This window comes from Bubalus bubalis, chromosome 4 (assembly GCF_019923935.1).
Source record: "Bubalus bubalis isolate 160015118507 breed Murrah chromosome 4, NDDB_SH_1, whole genome shotgun sequence".
Taxonomy (NCBI): Eukaryota; Metazoa; Chordata; class Mammalia; order Artiodactyla; family Bovidae; genus Bubalus; species Bubalus bubalis.
The window spans coordinates 16,256,041-16,275,166 of NC_059160.1; the positions used below are offsets into that span (position 1 = coordinate 16,256,041).

At 55.3% G+C, this 19,126-nt stretch overlaps 1 protein-coding gene across 2 annotated transcripts; it reads left to right on the plus strand.

Moving 5' to 3' along the window:
• Positions 1–12,552: 12,552 nt before the first annotated feature.
• Positions 12,553–19,126, plus strand: LAG3 (lymphocyte activating 3). 2 transcript variants are annotated; one of them, XM_025283111.3, is made up of 8 exons: positions 12,553–12,975; positions 13,278–13,425; positions 13,777–14,036; positions 14,676–14,939; positions 15,357–15,632; positions 17,940–18,182; positions 18,478–18,608; positions 18,892–19,126. In XM_025283111.3, exons 1-8 carry the CDS (start codon positions 12,915–12,917, stop codon positions 19,060–19,062), a joined length of 1,554 nt encoding a protein of 517 aa, XP_025138896.1. In that variant the 5' UTR covers positions 12,553–12,914; the 3' UTR covers positions 19,063–19,126. The 2 variants fall into 2 exon arrangements, with proteins under 2 accessions (XP_025138896.1, XP_006065899.1); XM_006065837.4 differs by having other exon boundaries at positions 18,481–18,608.

Consider the following 19,126-nt stretch of genomic DNA (forward strand, 5'->3'; position numbering starts at 1 on the left):
GAAGTCCTCTCTCGGCCTTTTACCTGCTGGGCAAAATAAACCTCTAGCTGTCACTCCTGGTCTGTGTCCCCTAGCCTTTTCTATTTTTTTCATGATAATTTAGTTTACTTCTGAATATTTTAAATATAATGGAAACAAATATAACAGTTTTGTTTCAAAACTCGAGGTATCAACCATTAAAAGATGGAGATTTGGTAAAAAAAAAAAAAGTGGTTTATTGAATACTTACAATGTTTACACCTTTAATATTAATTCCACTTAGTTTTAGAGGATGGAAGTGCACAAAACAAGGAGCTGTTGGAAACATCTTCAAAGTGGGAACCACAGCAGATGGAACCGTGGTGCCAGACATCCACCCCCAGTGGTGGTGGTGGCTGTCGTGTCTGACCCCTGCGACCCCATGGACTGTAGCCCTCCAGGCTCCTCTGTCCGTGGCATTTCCCAGGCAAGAATATTGAAGTGGGTTGTCATTTCCTTCTCCATCCCCTAGCCTTTTCAATTTCACTTTCCTCTCTGGGTCAGCCACATAGTCTATTTCGTCTGTGAAAATGTGGAAATTCTGAGCAAACATGCATCTGTGGTAAAGTACATGACAAGAGTGGCCCACGTGACCCTCCAACACGGCAGCCAGAGTTGCTCTTGACTTTTCTACCTACCAAACACTGGGATGGAGATGGAAAAAGAGGCAGAAAAAGAAAAGGAGGTTTAAGACCAAGGTCTGAAGTGGTGCTGCACCATGTGGTAGCCACTAGGCACAGGTAGTATTTAAATTTAATTAAAATTGGGAATTCCCTGGCAGTCCAGTGGTTAAAACTCAGCAATGTCACTGCTGTGGCCTGGGTTCAACCCCTAGTCAAGGAACTAAAATCCCACAAGTCAATTAGCACAGCTGGAAAAAGAAAAAAAAAAAAAAGAGTCAGACTTATTTTAAATACATAGTACATTTAATTAAAATTAAAGTAAAAAAAAATGCAGTTCTTCAGTTGCACTAGCCACATTTCAAGTCTTCAGTAACCACACATGGCTCGTGGCCACTGTATTGGAAGCTATAGATATAGAACAGTCCCATCACCATAGAAAATTTTACTGGACAGAGTCAGAAAGCATTTATAAACACTACCTTCTTCTGGACTTTTTTGAAGGCCTGTGAAGGCTTTTGGAAAAGAAGAAGGGAAAATTGGATGAAGGCAGTCAAAAGGTATAAGCTTCCAGTTATAAGGTAAATATGAGGATGTAACATACAACGTGATAAATATAATTAGCAGTGTTGTATGTTATACATGTAAGAGTTCTTATCACAATGAAAAAAAACTTTTCTAATTCGTTAATTTTGTATCTGGATTTGATGATGGATATTCACTATTCACTAAACTTGGCCCTTCCCAGGTGGTAAAGAACCTGCTTGCCAAAGCAGGAGACATATGAGACACGAGTTCAATCCCTGGGTCGGGAAGATCCTCTGGAGGAAGGCATGGCAACCACTCTAGTATTCCTGCCTGCAGAATCCCATGGACAGAGGAATCTGGCGGGCCACAGTCCATAGGGTTGCAAAAGAATCGGACACAACTGAATCAACTTAGCACACATGTACGCATGTTCACTAAAATTATTGTGGGTATCATTTCACGATATATGTAAAGTCAAATCATTATGCTGTACACTGTAAACAAACAGTGCCAGATGTCAATTATATCTCAGTAAAACTGAAAGAAAAAAAAGAAAGAAAAGCACACATAAAGGGGAGAAACTGAAAGGAGGGGAGCGAGGAATTGGGCAACAGTGAACTCTAAGTGTAAAAGTGAAGGAGGTCATAAAGGATGCACAGAGAATAAGAAAAGCCAATCGAAGACTCTAGAGGAGAGCTATGATGATAAAACCCATGATTTTTTAAAAGTTTTTTTAAAACTTTATTCAGTTTTGGCTGTGCTGGGTCTCTGTTGCTGCACAAGGGCTTTCTCCAGTTGCAGTGAGCAGGGGCTACTCTCTAGTTGCAGTGCTCAGGCTTCTCTTGTTGCAGAGCATGGGCTCTTTAGGTGCATGGGCTCAGTATTTGTGGCACATGGGCTTAGCGGCCCCGAGGCACGTGGAATCTTCCCGACCAGGGATGGAACCCGTACTCTGCATTGGCAGGCAGATTCTCAACCACTGGACCACCAGGGAAGTCCAAAACCAATGATTTTTGCTAGAAAGAAAGCTCATGAGGAAGTAGGAAAGCCATAGAAATTTTTATTGTGATGCCGATATCGTAAAAGACAGACTGACCACCAGGACACCAGTAGTTGCTGAGAAGACCCCAAGTCAGAGAGAGGCCAGCCCATACCCTGATGCATGCCCTATGCTTCCACAGCTGCTCAAGGAAGGAAAGCTGAGAGCGCTCTGAGGCAGAATCGAAGATGTGGTGTCAGGGTTGTACAACTCAAGGATGTACTGAACTTTTGCTCCTTGGTGCCTAGCCTTGTGCCAGACACCTTTCTCAGGAGAAGGAGACATCAGTAAGGGTTGGGGAGTGAGGAAGGCAGTTTGGAGTTGGGAACAAGAGGTCTAGAATCCAGAGAGATCAGGGAGGTACCCCAGAAAAGGAGCACCCCTGGACATGGGACTGGGTGCTGTCCACTGCAAGACAGTGCTGGACACCTGTCCTTTTTCAGGTTTGTACTTTGAATGACCTCTCCCATCTCTTCCTGGAGGGCACCGAGGGACCAGATCTTTTCCATTCAGCTTTGTGTCTCCACCACATAACACAGGGGCTCATCACAAAGAGGAAGCAAGCAAGAGCAAAAGTGAAAGTCACTCAGTCGTGTCTGACTCTTTGCGACCCCATGGACTATACAGTCCAAGGAATTCTCCAGACCAGAATACTGGAGTGGGTAGCCATTTCCTTCGCCAGGGGATCTTCCCAACCCAGGGATTGAACCCAGGTCTCCCACATTGACAACTTGAGGGGGCATGTTCCTGACAAACGTGGCTTCATGTTGTCATGAAGATGATTTCTTGGGACTTCCCTAGCGGTCCAGCAGTTAAGAATCTGCCTTCCAATGCAGATTCGATCCCTAGTAGGGGAACTAAGATCTGACAGGCTACAACTACTGAGCCCGGAGAACCTCAACAGGAAGAATAAAGAAAGATGATTTCTTTAGGAACACTCCTGTGGGTAACATCATCAAAGCAAACTTGACCGAAGTTAGGCTGGTTGAAATCTCTTTAGCAGTCTGTCTCCTCTTGACTCTGACTCCCCACTGTCTTGAGTTTTGAAATAAAAAAGTTTTTGTTTTTTTTTTTTAGCAAAGGAAAAATGAGGACTAGCAACTGAGGTCATTGGGAGTGGAGTGAGATGAAGAGCATAGTGAGGAGTGGAGGGGTCCAGCTTTCAGGTTTCTGTACTCCCACCCTTGAATAATAGCTAACTAGGCCTTCCTTAGCACTTTAACTAACAAATAGGCAAGCTAGAAAAAAAACAAAACACCAGGAAGCTAGAGAGGGAGAAGAATTAACTTAAGAATGAGATGGAAATAGTTGGAGTTGAACATCTTCCACAGTGGTGAGGGAACTGCTAGGATGTCGGAAGGCAGAGTTTCCAGGGGGCTCAGGCCTCCCCCTTTCTCACCTGGCTTCCCTTTTCCCACCTCCAGAAAATGTGTAAGAAGCAGAATTTCCCCCCATTCAACTAGTGGAAAATTCTCTGTTGAGCTGTGGAGTAAAAACTCTAGAACAGGCAAGGCCTCAGAGATGGTGCTCTCGAAAGGCGCAAACAGACAGGGTGGCATCACTTAACTCTCGTGGCCCCAGAGGCCCAGCGACCAACCCCATGGAATAGGAGGTGCGTTTTCAGCACCCCACTCATTCCAAATTCATCCTAAGTGTCCTGTCTAGCTTTTCTTTCGTGAAGCCAAGCCTTCGGGAGACTGATCTGCTGTCCAACCAGGCAGCGAGGGCTAAGGGGTGCTTCTCTCAAGCAAGAAAGGACTTAGATCCAGGCCTTCTGCTTTCTAGATCTTTTTCCTTTGGTCCCTGCGGACCCTAGTGTCCAAACTCTTAAATTCTCAAGGCTCTCCCTTGGGCCTTGGGGCAGGATTCCCATTCTCTGTCTCTCCATCTCCCTGGAATTTTCCACTGCAGCTGCCTCCGCTCCCAGACACCCCTCCCTGGGCAAAATTCCCGGCTCCCTCCGCCTCCCCTTCCCTAATCACACCTCGATCCCACCCCCCGGCCCTTAGGCCCAGCCCACAGTCCAACCCACAGCCCACACTAACCCCGGTGGTCCCAGTTAGAGAAATGGGAGGCCAGACCCTTATAGAAGGGTGAGAGGGAGGGACCCAGGCTCACTGCGGGACAGGGAGAAAGGGCAGTGGAGGGGCTGGCCCCCTGTGGGGCTAGAGTGGGGGGAGTGGCCCTCCTCAAATCCCCATATAAGGCAGGGCAAGCAGTGAGGCTCCTGGATTGGCTGATTCAAATGAGCATTCCACCTGGCAACAGGGTTTCTATTGGCTCTCAGGAAAAATAGGAGGAAGGTGGACGGAGGTTGTTGGTGGCGGTGATTGGAGGGGGGGAGGGGAGTGGAGGTGACCGGAGTGGGGGGCGGTTACCAGGGCAACAGGGTAAGAGCCCAGCAGGGTGTCCGAGACAGCAGGCGGGGCTGCAAGGTGGAGAAGAGGGGAAGAGGAAAGGAGGGTGGGAGGGAGAGGAAAGAGACTGACGGGGAGGGAGCCAGACAGGGAGACTGGGGCGGGGCGGGGGGGGGGGGGTGTTGGAAAGGAGGGGGAAGAGGGAGGTAAATGAAGCCAGAGAGAACAGAGATGGAGAGGGTCAGAGATCGCTAAAGACATCAGCGAGTGTGTCAGAGAAACAGACAGCGAGAGATGGAAAGATCTGAGCAAGATGGACAGAGTTCGGCAAGGAAAAACCTGGGTGGGGCTCCAAGATTTTTGAGGAGTCAGAGACTGAGAAACTGATAGAAGAGTCAGAAAGAGAAATTGGGAGGTGTGGACACCAAAGGACCAAAAGAGGGAGTATTAATGGACTCAAAGACTAAAAGGTACCGATGAGTCGGTCATGTCTTTTTTTTATTAAGAAAATGAAAATGATGACTGAGGGACAAATACAGGAGTGCACATACACCAAAGATATATTGGTTCAAACCCTAGCCTTCCATTCCATCCATCTTCCCCACACCTTTGCTACACATCCCAGCTGCTGTCCCCTCCTGAAACTCCAAGCTTCTCAAAATGACCCAAGGAGACTGAGACTGAGGGCAAGGAGCTGAGGGTGCATGGAACAGTTGTGGGCTGGAAACCCCTGTAGAGGAGGCAGTTATTAATATAATCCAGAAAGGCTGGGGAAGATGGCAGCAGAAGGAGACACCAAGAGAGGGAAAATGTGGGAAATAAGGACGTGAAGAGGAGTTGAGGAAGATGAGCTAAAGATGCAAGGCCGGTGACAGACTCAGATAAGACAAGAACAGTGTTGTCTGGAGAGAGAGGGAAGGCAAACAGAGATGGGAGGTAGAAGAGGGCAACTGAGGAGTGGAGAAGAGGCGACAGAAGATGAGAGATGTGAGACAAATGGATGAGAAGGGATGAGGAGAGATGGAAGGACCAGGCAGAGAAAAGTGAGGTGGGATGGGCAAATAAGAAAGGTCGAAGATGAAAAAAGGGAGAGGAGATTGGAAGGCCTCTGACTTCCCTCAGATCCTAGACAAGAGCAGGAATGGAGGAACCCAGCCGGGGTCACAAATGTCACCCTCGGGCAGGACGGAGGGTGGGCTGCCTTTTCTGCTCTTCCACTCCCTCTCAAGGCCACCCAGAGAACGAAGATGCCGGAGGAGAGGGGAAATCCAGCGAGAAGTGGAAGTAGCTCCCGCCCTCTTCCTCCTCTTTCAGCTTTTGGTTTCTCAAATACCTGCCCGGCCTTTCCATCTGCTTCCCCACCACCCCACCCCATCCCTTAGCAAAATCTCAGGGGCTTTTTTTGGAGGGGGGTGGGGTCGGCAGGATCCAGGCCATCCCTCCAGTCCGCCCCCAAAAGCCAGACTCGACGTTCGCAAGCAGTGGGTAGGGATTCGGGGAGGTCCCTCCCCGCAGGAACCCCACCCCTTCCCACCTCCGCGCCCCACTCCATTCTCCGCGACCAGTCTCTCTCCATTTCCCCCTCCTAGTCTAGTGCTCCCTCCCGCCTCGCGCGCGCTCCCTCCCCTCGCTTTCATCCTCCTATCCCCACCTCTCCAACCTCCGCTTTCATCCCCCTCCCCTCTCCTCTCCTCCCAGCTCCCGCCTGCCCCACCCCTGGGAAGCCCCTCCCGTCGGGCAGCGCCGCTTTATAAGCGGGTTCTCTGCCCGGGGGCGGCCGCGGCTGGTCGGCGGCAGCTCTGCGGGTGCGGGGGCGGCGAGCCGAGGACCGAGCGACCGCGGCCTGAGTGCGCCGGCCACCGCCCGCACCGCCCTTCTGCCCGCCCTCCGGTCGGCCGCAGCCCTGCGGGTCTCCGCTCCAGACCCACCCCCGCCCCACCCCGCGCGCCTCTGCCGCCTCTTCCTGAGCCCCAGCTTGCCGAGCGGCCGCCGCTGCCGCTGTCGCCGCCGCCGCCGCCACCGCGCCAGGTTCCGGCCGCGGCCAGCCTCTGCCGTCCAGGGCCCTTCCGTCCAGGCCCCGGGACCCCGACTCCCCGCCAGCCCCGGCCCCGGCCCCGGCACCATGTCGGAGAAGAGCGTGGAGGCAGCGGCCGAGTTAAGCGCCAAGGTACGGGCGGGGTCGGCTGCGGCCCGGCACCCGCGCGCCCCCGGGCTCCGCGCAGTCGTGCGCCCCTGGCCACCCCCGACGGCCTCACTGCTGCCCGGACGCGGGGTCCTCGTGGACCCCACTCCGCCCTCCCCCCGTGCCCCAGCCTGGCGCTGCCTGCCCCGCTCCGCGCGGCTCGCGCCAGCGCCCTCTAGCTTCCCGATCGCCGCGCGCCCGGCTCCCGGCCCGGCCGCTCCGGCCCCGCGCGGTCCCCACCCCTCTCCGGCCCCGGCTCGCGCGCTTCCACTCCGGCCCGTGCCCGTCGGAGCTCTGCGCGTCTCTTCTACCCTGTCCCCTCCCCCCGCCCCTCTCCGGTTCCCCGTCCCCCGTCACCCCTTCCAGTCTGACCTCACCTTCCTCTACTAAGCGGTTTGAGAGCCTCTGGTGTAAACAGGGTTCTCCCGGGAGGCTGCTCCTCGAGGCCCCTCCCCTCGAGGCCCGACAGTCTCTCGATCCTCTGCTCAGACAGCTACTGCCTCTATTTTCTCTTTTCATCTGTATCCATTCCTTCCTCCACTGGCCTTCAGGTTTCCTAGTCCCCATAACCGTCCTCCAGCATCTCCCCCAACACTTAAAGAATCTTGAATTCCTAAATATCAGAAGAGGGCCGGCACTAGCCTTCGAAAAAGCTGGGGCTGCTTAGCACTGCATGGCATGGCATCGCGCCGCCCCTGCTCTCATCAGCTCCCTTCCCCGGCCCCATCCCTTCGCCCTTGCCTCTCTTCCAGCTTTCCTCTAATTTCCCTAGGGAACCCGCCGAGTGTCGCTTGGGGAAATTAATTCGGCCAGGGTTTGGGGGCTGGGAGCCCGACCTTGGGCGGGGGTGGCTGCTGAGGAGGTCACAGAGGTCTCCCGGAGGCCGGGGAAGTGAAAGGGGGAACCAATGGGATTGGAGGCAGTGGGAGAGAGGGGCTCCGTGTGCGAGCTGACAAGGTGTGCCAAGCGGCCCTCCGGTGGCATGTGACTTCACTGAGTAGGTGTCTTTGTGTGTCTGAAATCCAGCGAGTGTGTGGGACTGCCCGTGTCAGTTACATGTGTGCATGCAGAGACGTAGCTGTTCCGGGGCCCTGTTGCCGCTTTGTGAGTGCCGAGTAGCTCCACTGTGCCCTTGTGCTGCCTCGAGAGTGTGTGCCAGAATGCCCAAACACCAGGCCATGTGTCTCCGGATCGCGTGGGCACCCCTCTGTGCCGTGAGTGTGAATCAGTGTCAGCCTGTGTCAGTGTGTGTGCCTGTGCTGAGTAAATGAGGCCAGAGAGTTGCTTAGCACAAGACCTAGGTCACATACCCCCCTGGAAAAGGATCATAAAAGGACAGTGACCAGAAGGACTGGACGGGACCAGACAGGTTAGGAGAGGGCCCGGCCCCTTGGACTTTGGCCTCTGGTAGACTCCCTCCCTCCCTGGCACTCACTCACTCTCCCCCACTGCATCAGCCCCATGAGAAACTTGGGCCAGGGCCATGCAGATCTGGTGCTGGGACCCCCAGAGAGGAGCCAAGACTCCCCAGGCCAAGGCTGTAGGGGGAAGCCCACCAGGTAGGAGAAATGCCATAGTGACCATCTGGCAGAGAAATGAGGACAGCAAAGTGGCATGGAGAAACGCAGTTGGAGTGAGAGGAGCTAGTGTTTTGCGTGCCCCATAAAGGGAGAAGGGAATTGAGCGTCCCGCCTGGCCAACCACCCCCACACCAAACCTCTGTCCTACCCCCAACCCTGCTCCAGAAAGGACACACCCTCCCAGGGTGATCCACTCACCCAGAAAACTTCCATCCCCATGGAATCGGATATAGAGTTGCACACCAATACCAGATCCCATCTGATCATCCAGAGCACCACAGTGCCTGCCAAGGGGTGGGGTGGAGAGAGGACTGGAATGTCAATGGGAAGAACCACTGTGGTGTCCCCTGAGAGTGGGGACTCTTGTGAGCACCTCTCTCAGCCACATCACATCAAGACAAGACATCAAAGGTGTGCCTGCTGGGGTCTTGAGGAGGAGCGAGGGACCAGTGTGTGGAGGGAGGGGACTCCAGGCAGGTACCTTATTCTCACCCGCTTTCCCATCCCACCCACACAGACCTTATGTCTCTTCCTGTACCATGTCCTGTCCCATAGACTTCCCCTTCCACGTTTCCCTTACTCTACTCACCCTACATCCCCCAGAAATGGTCACTCCTGCCCTTCTACACACCAGCGCACACACCACACCAGGGTACACACTGCCCATGAGCACACTCCAGGTGGTCGGGAGGAGGAAGCCCCCTTGGCCAGGAGTGGGCAGAGGTGAGAGGGGGACACTGGGAGTTATCCCCCAGGGGCTCTCCCTATTCCTGTAGTGTTGGGCCAGGTAGGAGCCTGAAGACGAGGGGGCACGCAGACGGAGAGAAACGAAGGCTTTCGAAGCTGAGGGGGAAGCAGGAAGGGATGCCCAGGAGAGAGTCCTCAGGAAAAGGCCCCAGAGGTAGACAAAAGGCAGAGCTGGGCCTGCAGTGGGAGGGGGCAGGCGAAGGAGGGACCTCAAGAGGGGGTGGGGCGTCAGGGCTGCGAGCAGATGGAGGGAGATTTGCTTTGCTGAGCTGAACTCTTCAGCCGGTGAGGCTGGGCAGAGCTTGGTGGGGGTGGAAGGCGATTACCTTGACTGCCTTTCCCCTGGCTTCATCACTCTTCCTCCTCCCTTGGGGAAGCAGTCTGGTCTTAGCCCCTTTGCGGCAGCAGCGACCCTGGGGCCTCTGCTGTGTCTTCTGAGCCGCCCTGGCCACCTTTTCCATTTTCCACCCCTCTAAGCTTACTGGGGCTTCCCTGGTGGTGGCTCGACAGTAAATAATCTTCAATGTGGGAGACCTGGGTTCAATTCCTGGGAGAAGGGAATGGCAACCCAACTCCAGTATTCTTGCCTGGAGAATCCCATGGACAGAGGAGCCTGGCGGGCAACAGTCCATGGGGTCGCAAAGAGTCTGAGCAACTTGACACACAAGCTCACTGCAGAGGGAGAAGTGCAGCTGGAGGGAATTAAGGGCAGCAGATCCTGTGTGGTCAGAGGAAGGTGACCTCTTTCTCTCTCTTGTAGGACCTGAAGGAGAAGAAAGAGAAGGTAGAGGAGAAGGCAGGCCGGAAAGAGCGAAAGAAAGAAGTGGTGGAGGTGCGCAGGGGTCACCTGCCCACTGGGCCCCCAGCCACGTTCCCCCGGGGCCAGCCTTTCCGTGACCCCGCCCACCAAGTCGCCCTGCCCCGGGCCCCGCCCAGGCCCCTTGCCATTGGCGGGGACGATGGGTGGAGGCACTGGGCTAGCCTGACGCCTCCCTCTCCCGGTCCCCGCAGGAGGAGGAGAACGGCGCCGAGGAGGAGGAAGAAGAAGAAACTGCCGAAGACGGCGAGGAGGAGGATGAAGGGGACGAGGAAGGTGGGGAGGGGCGGGGAACCGTCAGGGTGGGTTTGAAGAACTAAAAGCAGGGCTGAGGGCCGCCACAGGGGGTCTCTGCTGGAGCTTCCAGCCCTTCCCCCAATGACCCATTTCTGGCTCCTCAGATGAGGAAGAAGAAGAAGATGAGGACGAAGGGCCCGCGCTGAAGAGAGCTGCTGAAGAGGAGGTTTGGGCTGGATTGCGGGCTTGAGGGGCTGTCAGGGATGCAGCAGGGCCGGGAGCCCTTGGATTTGGACCGAGATGCTGGTGGTGCAGGGGTGCAGGGCGGGGTGGGCTGGAGCAGGACAGGGGCGGTCCCTCTCCTGGTTGACAGCTACCCTAGCTCTTTCCCTCTCCACAGGATGAAGCGGATCCCAAGCGGCAGAAGACAGAAAATGGGGCGTCGGCATGAACCCCCTGCCAGTGGGCTGGGGGTGGTGGGAGGCCCCTCGGGGCCCGGAGGTGGGGGTAGGGAGCGCCGCGTGCAACCACTCTTCACCTGGCTCCCTGCTCTGGGCCCCGCGCCAGAGTTTCTGCCCTCTCTCCCCCCAGCCTTCTCATGCCGCACCTACATCCTCACTGCCATCTTCCACCTCCTTACCTGCTCCATCTGAGCTCCCCAGCTGGTCCCCAGTCACCCCCCTCCCTCTCCTTCCTCTCTCCCCGCCCTTCCCACAGCCAGCCCCTCCCTCCTTCAATAGCCTCTCCTTCCTAACCTCTGCATCCCAGCCTCATGCCATCCTGCCCTGCCCGTCCCTACCCTGCCTGATCCCTGGGTCTCCTCCCTCAGATCCCTTTCTCTCAGACAGCGCCAGGACGGGGTGGGGCCAGGGTTGGGGCCGAGCCCCACAGCTGCCCCCCCTCCCCTCCCCTCCCCTTTTTTTGTATAATTTAATAAAGAAACGGTCGCGCTTCTGTTTTTAACCTGTCTCCTGCTTTCCCGGGACAGAGCGAGGAGGGTGGCCCAGGGCACATTCTGTCTGGACCCTTCCCCTCTGAAAAAGCAGCAGTACCTTCCTACCACCCCACCCTCCACCGCCTTGAGAAGATAACTGCTGCACTCCGGGGTGGACAGGGGGCGCTGTGGCTCTGAGAGCCGACTGGCGTCCTGGTTTTGAGTTCCTGGTGATGCTCCTCCCAGCCATACACACCCCCTGTGCTGCGAGCCCACACCAGGCTAGACACTGCTGAGCCCAGTGGAAAGCTACCAAGCCCTACCGTGCTGAGCCAGGCACAGAAGTAGCCTCAGAAACAGGAAGTCCTGCCCCTGAAGTGGGAGAGGGCAGGCGGCCTAAATCTTGGCCTCCAGTGAGAGTTGGCTGGCACCGAGGAAGTCAGCTACCTCCTGGTCAAGCTGGGAGAACTCCAGGGCGTCTTGTGGTCCCAGGCCTGCTTGAGTTTTGGCTCCTTTGCCTGGGCGGGGTAGGAAGCATGAGTTCCCCTCTGGCCTTCTCAGGCTTCCTTTCCTAGTTCTGCCTCAGTTTTTCCTGAGTTTGAGCTGCAGGATTTCTGCATTTTTTCCATATCACCCTCTTAGTTCAGAAGCTCTGGATTGGGAGAGCCTGCGGATTACACAGAGGTCTAATCACAGGAGTGTGTGATTCATTGATGCCATTCACCCCAAAAGATGAGAAGACTGGGAACTTCATTGGCAGTCCAGTGGTTAAAACTACAGGCTTCCACTGCTGGGGGTGAGGGTTTGATCCCTAGTCAGGGAACTAAGATCCCGCATGCTGCATGGCCAAAAAATAATAACAAAAAAATAAAGATGAGAAGACACGTATAAGTCACCTGGCATCAGTACTACACACACACAACTTTTGTCTTCAGACTCCCTGACCTTGGCAAACTGTTTAATCTCTGATCCTGCCTCAGTTTACGCATATGTACATTGGGGGATAAGATTAGATTTCATGAGTTAATGCCCTGCATTGCAATGCCCAGCACATAATGAAAACATAATACAGTATAGCTATTCTATCCCCTGTGCTTAGGGTGCCCTTCAGACCTAACATCTTTTAGAGTTCAATAAAGCTTCTAGGGGTCATTTGATGGGTAGGGAGGCAGGTGGACAGGGTAATAAAGTTCTGGGACATTAAGGGATGAGCACCAAGGGAAGGGCTTGCCAAGAAAGTATGAACCTGGGGCCTGGGGAGGCAATTCAGAAATGAGCAAGTGGGTACTTCGAGGCAGAAGTTCCCCCGGGGAAAGAGAAGTCAAGGGTGGGGGAGGGGGAGGGGGCGGTGGGGACACCCAGGACTGAGGAAATAAACAAGGGGAGCGCCACCACAAGGGTGGAGGGTAACGCTGCTGGGAATCAGCCCCCTCAGACTTTCCACTGCGAAGCGAAACCGTGAGCCCTGGGGTGTTGGGGGGGGGCAATGGGGAGGGGAAGTGGGGAAGGTGGAGGGAAGGCAGAAGGGACAGGGGCCAGGGCCCTGGGAGCAGAAGAACAGCCTCCAGCTCAAGACAGCCACTGTGCCTCCACTCTGCCCGCACCCTGCCCTTTCCTGGGGACCCACACCCCTCCCCTGACCCCCGCCTCAGGCTACCTGATCTGTCTGGCTTTCCTCTAGACTCCAGCTTCTGGTCACTGGTTCCTCCCTCTCTCTCCAAGCCTCCATCCCTCTTTTTTCTAGATTCTCTTCCTCTGACTCCCTCATTGCAGAACCTCTCTTTCAAACTTTAGTCCTTCCCCACTTTCCGAACTCTTCCCTTTGGAGTGTTGTGTGGTCCAGGCCTCGGGGGAGATGCTGTGGGAGGCTTGGTTCCAGGTCTGGCTGTTTCTGCAACTCCTATGCGCGGCTGCAGGTAAGATGGGGACGACTCTCTGGGAGGGTTGACCTCCAGACCCATAGCAGAAGTTCAGCAGGGAGCTCTCGGTGACCACACAGATGCCAAGGTCCTTAGATTGGGTGGATTCTCCTATGCCTTCCTCGGGGCCATTTTCAGCCCCCCAAATCTCTCTTCATCTCTCCCTTGGCAGGGAAGGGGCAGAAACCCAAGGTCTCCCTTCTGCCCAGTTTCTCCCTCGGAAAACACTGAGGCTCCTTTTCTGCTTTGAAGTCTCTCAGCTCATGGCCCCTCCCCTTGGCCTCTCTTTTCCTCCCCAGTGGAGGCTCCAGAGCCCGGGGCAGAGGTCCCAGTGGTGTGGGCCCAGGAGGGGGCTCCTGCCCAGCTCCCCTGCAGCCCCACAATCCCCCTCCAGGATCTCAGCCTTCCACGGACAAGACAAGTCACTTGGCAGCATGTACCAGAGAGGTATGCACCCCAAACTGCGATGACAGGGACCCCCAGATTCAGCGGTAATGGCATCTAGATTTAGGCTCTAAAGCCCAACCCAGCCCTCTGTAAATACAGAGGCGCCCCCCTATTCCTGCCCCTCCCCCCATCCTCTGCAGACTGCTACCCTCACACCTGCATCCCCAGGCACGGCTGCCTCTCCGGTAGTGGATGGTGCTGGCCCAATCGGAACGAGGGGACAGGACGGTTAGCAGTTCAGAAATCTTCCCTGTGGGTGGGCTCCCTCATCCTCAAGGTGTGGTTGGACTGCCTCTTCCCCGGGGCTTCTTCCCCTCGGATTTCTCAGTCCCATCTTTCTCTCCCGTCCAGTGGCTCCGCGGCGCCCACCCCCCGGGGTCCCGGGCCCCGCCGCTACACAGTGCTGAGGCTGGCCCCCGGAGGCCTGCGCATTGGCAAGCTGCCCCTGCAGCCCCGCGTGCAGCTGGAAGAAATGGGCCTCCAGCGCGGGGACTTCTCGCTGTGGCTGCGCCCGGCCCGACGCGCCGACGCCGGCGAGTACCACGCCGCCGTGCGCTTCGGGAACCGCGCCCTTGCCTGCCGCCTCCGTCTGCGCGTGGGCCAGGCGGCGGGTAGGTGGGGGCGGGACGCAGGGAGCGAGGCTGGGAGGAGGGCTCTCGGTATCCCGCAGCCCAGGAGGCAGGAAGGGCAGGGCAGAGGCTGCTTGTGCTTCTAAGGATGCGCCCCTGGCCCTGCCGGAGAGCTTCCAGCCCAGGGGCGGAAGGGGGTGGTGAGCCTGTCTGCAGGATGGGAGGTGCCCCCAGAGAAGCACGTTGGGGGGTGGGGAGGGCACGGTGGAGAGATCGTATCACCCCTTGAGCTCTCCTTCCCCCAACCCACAGCTGGAGTGCCAGGGTGGAGGAGGGGAGGCACCCCTTGGAGGGGAGACTGAGGGGCTGGAGTGACTCAATTTAGATACCTGTAACTCAGAGAGTGGGCTTAAAGAGATCCTCAAGGAAGATCTGGAGAAAGGGAGGGTAGGCCAAGCCAAGTGAACTGGAGGCAGGGGGTGGGGGAAGTAGGCACCTGACTCTTGGGCTTGTATTTGAAGCACCTCCAGGGGCCAGGCTCTGGGCTGAGTAGGTGGTCTGGAGGAGGGTTGGGAGGGAGAAGACAAGGTCTACAACCAGGTGCCTGTTTCCAGGAGCTTCCAGCTTAGCTGACCTGATGTGTTGGGCAAGCAGGCTGATCAACCTTCTCTGTCTGTCCAGTGACCGCCAGCCCCCCAGGGCCTCTGTGGACCTCCAGTTGGGTCGTCTTGAACTGCTCCTTCAGCCGCCCTGACCTCCCAGCCTCCGTGCACTGGTTCCGAGGCCCAGGCAGAGTCCCTGTTCAGGAGTCCCCACATCACCACTTAGTTGGAAACTTCCTCTTTCTGCCCCAAGTCAGCTCCTTGGACTCTGGGACCTGGGGCTGCAGTCTCACCTACAGAGATGGCTTCAATGTCTCCATCACGTACAACCTGGCTGTTCTGGGTAACTCCTCCAGTCTGCCTTCACACTTGACCACAACCCCTTCCTGCCCCCCCCCCCCCGACACCTTCTGCTGACTTCTGAGCCCCCAGATCAAGTCTCCGGCAGTGGATGAAACCTGTGATTACTCTGGGCCTCGCTGTCCCACCCCTTTCTTTTTCCCTTTATGGCCTTTCCTTAGCTTTTCCCCTTCGAGCTTTTCTCTGGGCCATCCAGCCTCCCTTGCCAGCCTTTGGTCTTCCGCTTGCCAGCCCGCCTTGGGCATTCTTGGCATCCTTTGTTCATCCACCTTGTTCTGCTCCTTAGCACCCTTTAAACCGGACCACTTCCTTCATGTTTCTGCCCGCCTCCCCCGCAGACCTAGTGCTCCAGCCCCTCTGTACTCCTCAGCTTTAACTCGGGGTTCCCTTTTCTCCGCAGGCCTGGAGCCCCGAGCCCCTCTGACAGTGTACGCTGGAGCCGGTTCCAAGGTGGAGCTGCCCTGCCGCCTGCCTCCCGGTGTGGGGATCCAGTCTTCTCTCACTGCCCTGTGGACCCCGCCCGGGGGAGGCCCTGATCTCCTGGTGGCTGGAGACCGGGACAACTTTACCCTTCGACTGGAGGCTGTGGGTCAGGCTCAGGCCGGGACCTACACCTGCCGCATCCACTTGCAAGGGCGGCAGCTCAGTGCCACTGTCACTTTGGCAGTCATCACAGGTTAGCAGGTGGGACAAGACAGGAAGAGCAGGTTGGTTGGGCAAAGACTGGGCAAGTCCACCTCATGATGCCAGCCCCCTGGGCACACTTGTGCGGGCTGCCCCCTTGGCCTCTTCTTTTCTCGCCCCCATATAATGAACAGAAACTGAAAATCTCCCCTGAGTCACTGGATGAATGTTCCACTCTTCTGTAAGGGACTCCCCGGCTCTGAATTGGGGGGAGGGTCAGAGAAGTTAGAAGGAGAGGTCACAGAAGTTTGAATGGTTCCAAAGAGGTGGAATATTTATTTTCAGAATCCTTGCCCACTTTGGAGCCAGGGATTGAGTTAAAGTTGCAGGAGGCAGTCTGGACTGGGGGGGAGTTGATAAATCAGTCCCATAGTCAGTAAATAGGGCTTCCCTGATAGCTCAGTTGATAAAGAATCCACCTGCAATGCAGGAGACCCAGTTCGATTCCTGGGTCTGGAAGATCCGCTGGAGAAGGAATAGGCTACCAATTCCAGTATTCTTGGGCTTCCCTGTGGCTCAGCTGGTAAAGAATCTGCCTGTAAGGCAAGAGACGTGGGTTTGATCCCTGGGTTGGAAAGATCCCCTGGAGAAGGGAAAAGCTACCCACTTCAGTATTCTGGCCTGGAGAATTTTCCATGGACTGTATGGTCCATGGGTTTGCAAAGAGTCAGACACGGCTAAACGACTTTCACAGTCAGCAAAGATTTACTGAATGAGGGCTTTTCAAGACAGTGTAAAAGAAACATAGGAGAAAACACCAGACTCAGAAAGTATGTGTTGATTGATCGGTAACTATCACAGCTTGTCTGTGTCTGCAGTGCTCATCTGTGGCCACTAAATAGTAGTGCCACATAGGTGGTGCTAGTAGTAAAGAAGCCACCTGCCACCGCAGGAGACATAAGAGATGCTGGTTCGATCCCTGGATCAGGAAGATCCCTTGGAGGAGGACATAGAAACCCAGTATTCTTGCCTGGAGAATCCCATGGACAAAGGAGCCTGGCAGACTATCATCCGTAGGGTTGCAAAGAGTCAGACATGACTGAAGCAACTTAGCATGTATGTGTGCACATAGTAGGTGCTTAATAATGTATATTGGTTGAATGAATAAATGAATCTACTAGTAAATAACCCATATCTCAAAGACCAGGGCTGAATTTCCACTTGTTTCCCACGTATCTCTACCTAGATATGGTACCCACACTCAGCCTCACTCTGAACCCCATCTTTTTCTCATATCCAGTCCTCTTGCTAAGTCACTTCTGCATCAGTAACTCCAATCATGTTCTACTCATCCTGAAACCTGGCCTCCTTCCTCCTAATCAGTTGCCACAGTCTACCAGTTCTTTCTGTCCAAGGTCATCTTCTTTTTTATTATCATGAATTTTAAAAATATCTACTCACGTCATTGTGGGTTGTGGGGTCTTCATTGTGGCATGCCAGCTTCTCTCTAGTTGTAGCATCAGAGCTCAGTAGTTGTGGTGCAAAGGCTTAGTTGCCATGTGGGATCTTAGTTCCCTGACCAGGGATCGAAACTGTGTCCCCTGCATTAGAAGGATGATTCTTAACCACCGGACCACCAGGGAGAAATACTGTTGTCTGTGTTTTACAGAGAAGGAACTTTCTCAAAGTCACATAGCTGGAAAGAGCCAGGTTGGGGCTAAACTCGGGTATCTATGCCATCAAGTCTTCAGGGGCCTGTACACCACGGTCAGCTCAAGGTCCTTCATCGGTTGTCTCCTCCTACCCCCATCCCTCACCACATGGCTTCCAGTGCTCTGTCTCTAGACCTAGGGATCGAACCCAGGTCTCCTGCATTGCAGGTGGATTCTTTCCCATCTGAGCCACCAGGGAAGTCCCATCTCTAGATCAGTTGGTCTGCTTTCTAGACATTCAGAAATGGGAACAGGGTTCATTTAGGGGACACAGATGTAAGCCATAGCATGGAGGCAGAAAAAGTGCAAAGTCTTCTGGGGACCAACTCACGTGACTGATATTGGGGGTGCTGAGTCTTTGAATAAAAGTCACAAAAAAGAATCTGAAAAGATACCTGTTTATGTGATCCCTCCGGGCCAGTTTGAGTTTGAACATTCCCCCCAAGGCAGTAGGGAGCCTGGAAAGTTTGGGGGTAGCAGAGTGACCTGATCAGAACTTTGTCTTGAGATTAATTTGGCCTTGACCCTGATCTCCTCTCCTCAAGTTCACCCAGTCAGAGCCCAGGTGAATAAAGACTTGGGCAGAACCTATGCTTTCAAGGAAGGGGATCAGGTCCCCCAAAGATCTCTTCCCTCTATTTTTTCAGTCACTCCCAAGCCCTATGGATCATCTGGCAGCCTGAGAAAACCCTTCTGTGCGGTGACTCCAGCATCTGGACAAGAGCGCTTTGTGTGGAGCCCCCTGGACAAGCAGTCTCAGAGGAGTTCCCCAGGCCCCTGGCTGCTGACACCGGACGCCAGACCCCTCTCTCAGCCCTGGCAGTGCCGTCTGTACCAGGGGCAGAGGCTTCTCGGGACCGCGGTATATCTCACCGAGCTGTCTCATCCAGGTCCGAGACCCACAGCGCCACAACCCCAGCTCCAGACCAGCCCCCTCCATCCCACTTCCAGACCGAATCCCACCCCCACTCTTCCCTTCCCAACCAGGGAGCTGACTATGAGCTCTTGTCAAGGCCCGACCCACTTCCACCACGAATTAGCTGAGTGACCCTGGACAAGTCCCTTAAACTCTCCGGGTTTCATTGTCTGTAAAATATGGGAGTGTGGCTAGATGTCCTTCCAGCCGAGACCCTGTGTGTGGTGTGTGTGTGTGTGTGTCTCTGTTCCAATCCTGTCCTCTCTCAGTAGGTGCCCAGCGCTCTGGGAGAGCCCTGGGGGCGGGGAGAACAGCTCACCTCCCTCTCCTCATCCTTGGTCTCCTGTTCCTGCTTCTGTTGGTGACTGGAGCCTTTAGCTTTCACCTTTGGAGAAGACAGGTAAGCCGGGAACCTCCCTCCCCAGTCCTCAGCATGCTGTCTGGCACCCCTTTCTGAGGAAGATGAGCAAAGTGGACCCTGAACTTGCTTCAGAGTCCCTCTTCATGAGCCTCTGCACTCCAGGGATGCCTTGTGTCCAAAGGACCCAGGGAAGGCTCACAGGGTGGGGTGGGGTAGGGGTGCTGAATGGCCTGGGATCAGATAGGCAGGGAGGGAGCTGGGAAGAATAGCTTCTTCCCTTTCCCCTCTTCCTCCTCCTACCCTCCATGTCTTCTTCCCGCAGTGGCGACCCAGAAGATTCTCTGCCTTAGAGCATGGGACTCACCCCTCTCAGGCTTCGAGCAAGACAGGGGAGCTGGAGCCAGAGCTGGAGCCAGAACCAGATCCGGAGGTAGAACCGGAACCGGAACCTGAGCTGGAGTCTCAGCCACAGCTGCAGCCAGAGCATCCCTGACCTGCAGCAGGAAGCCACCCTCATCTCCGCAGCTCAATCCAAATAAACTCCCCGTCAGCAGCAA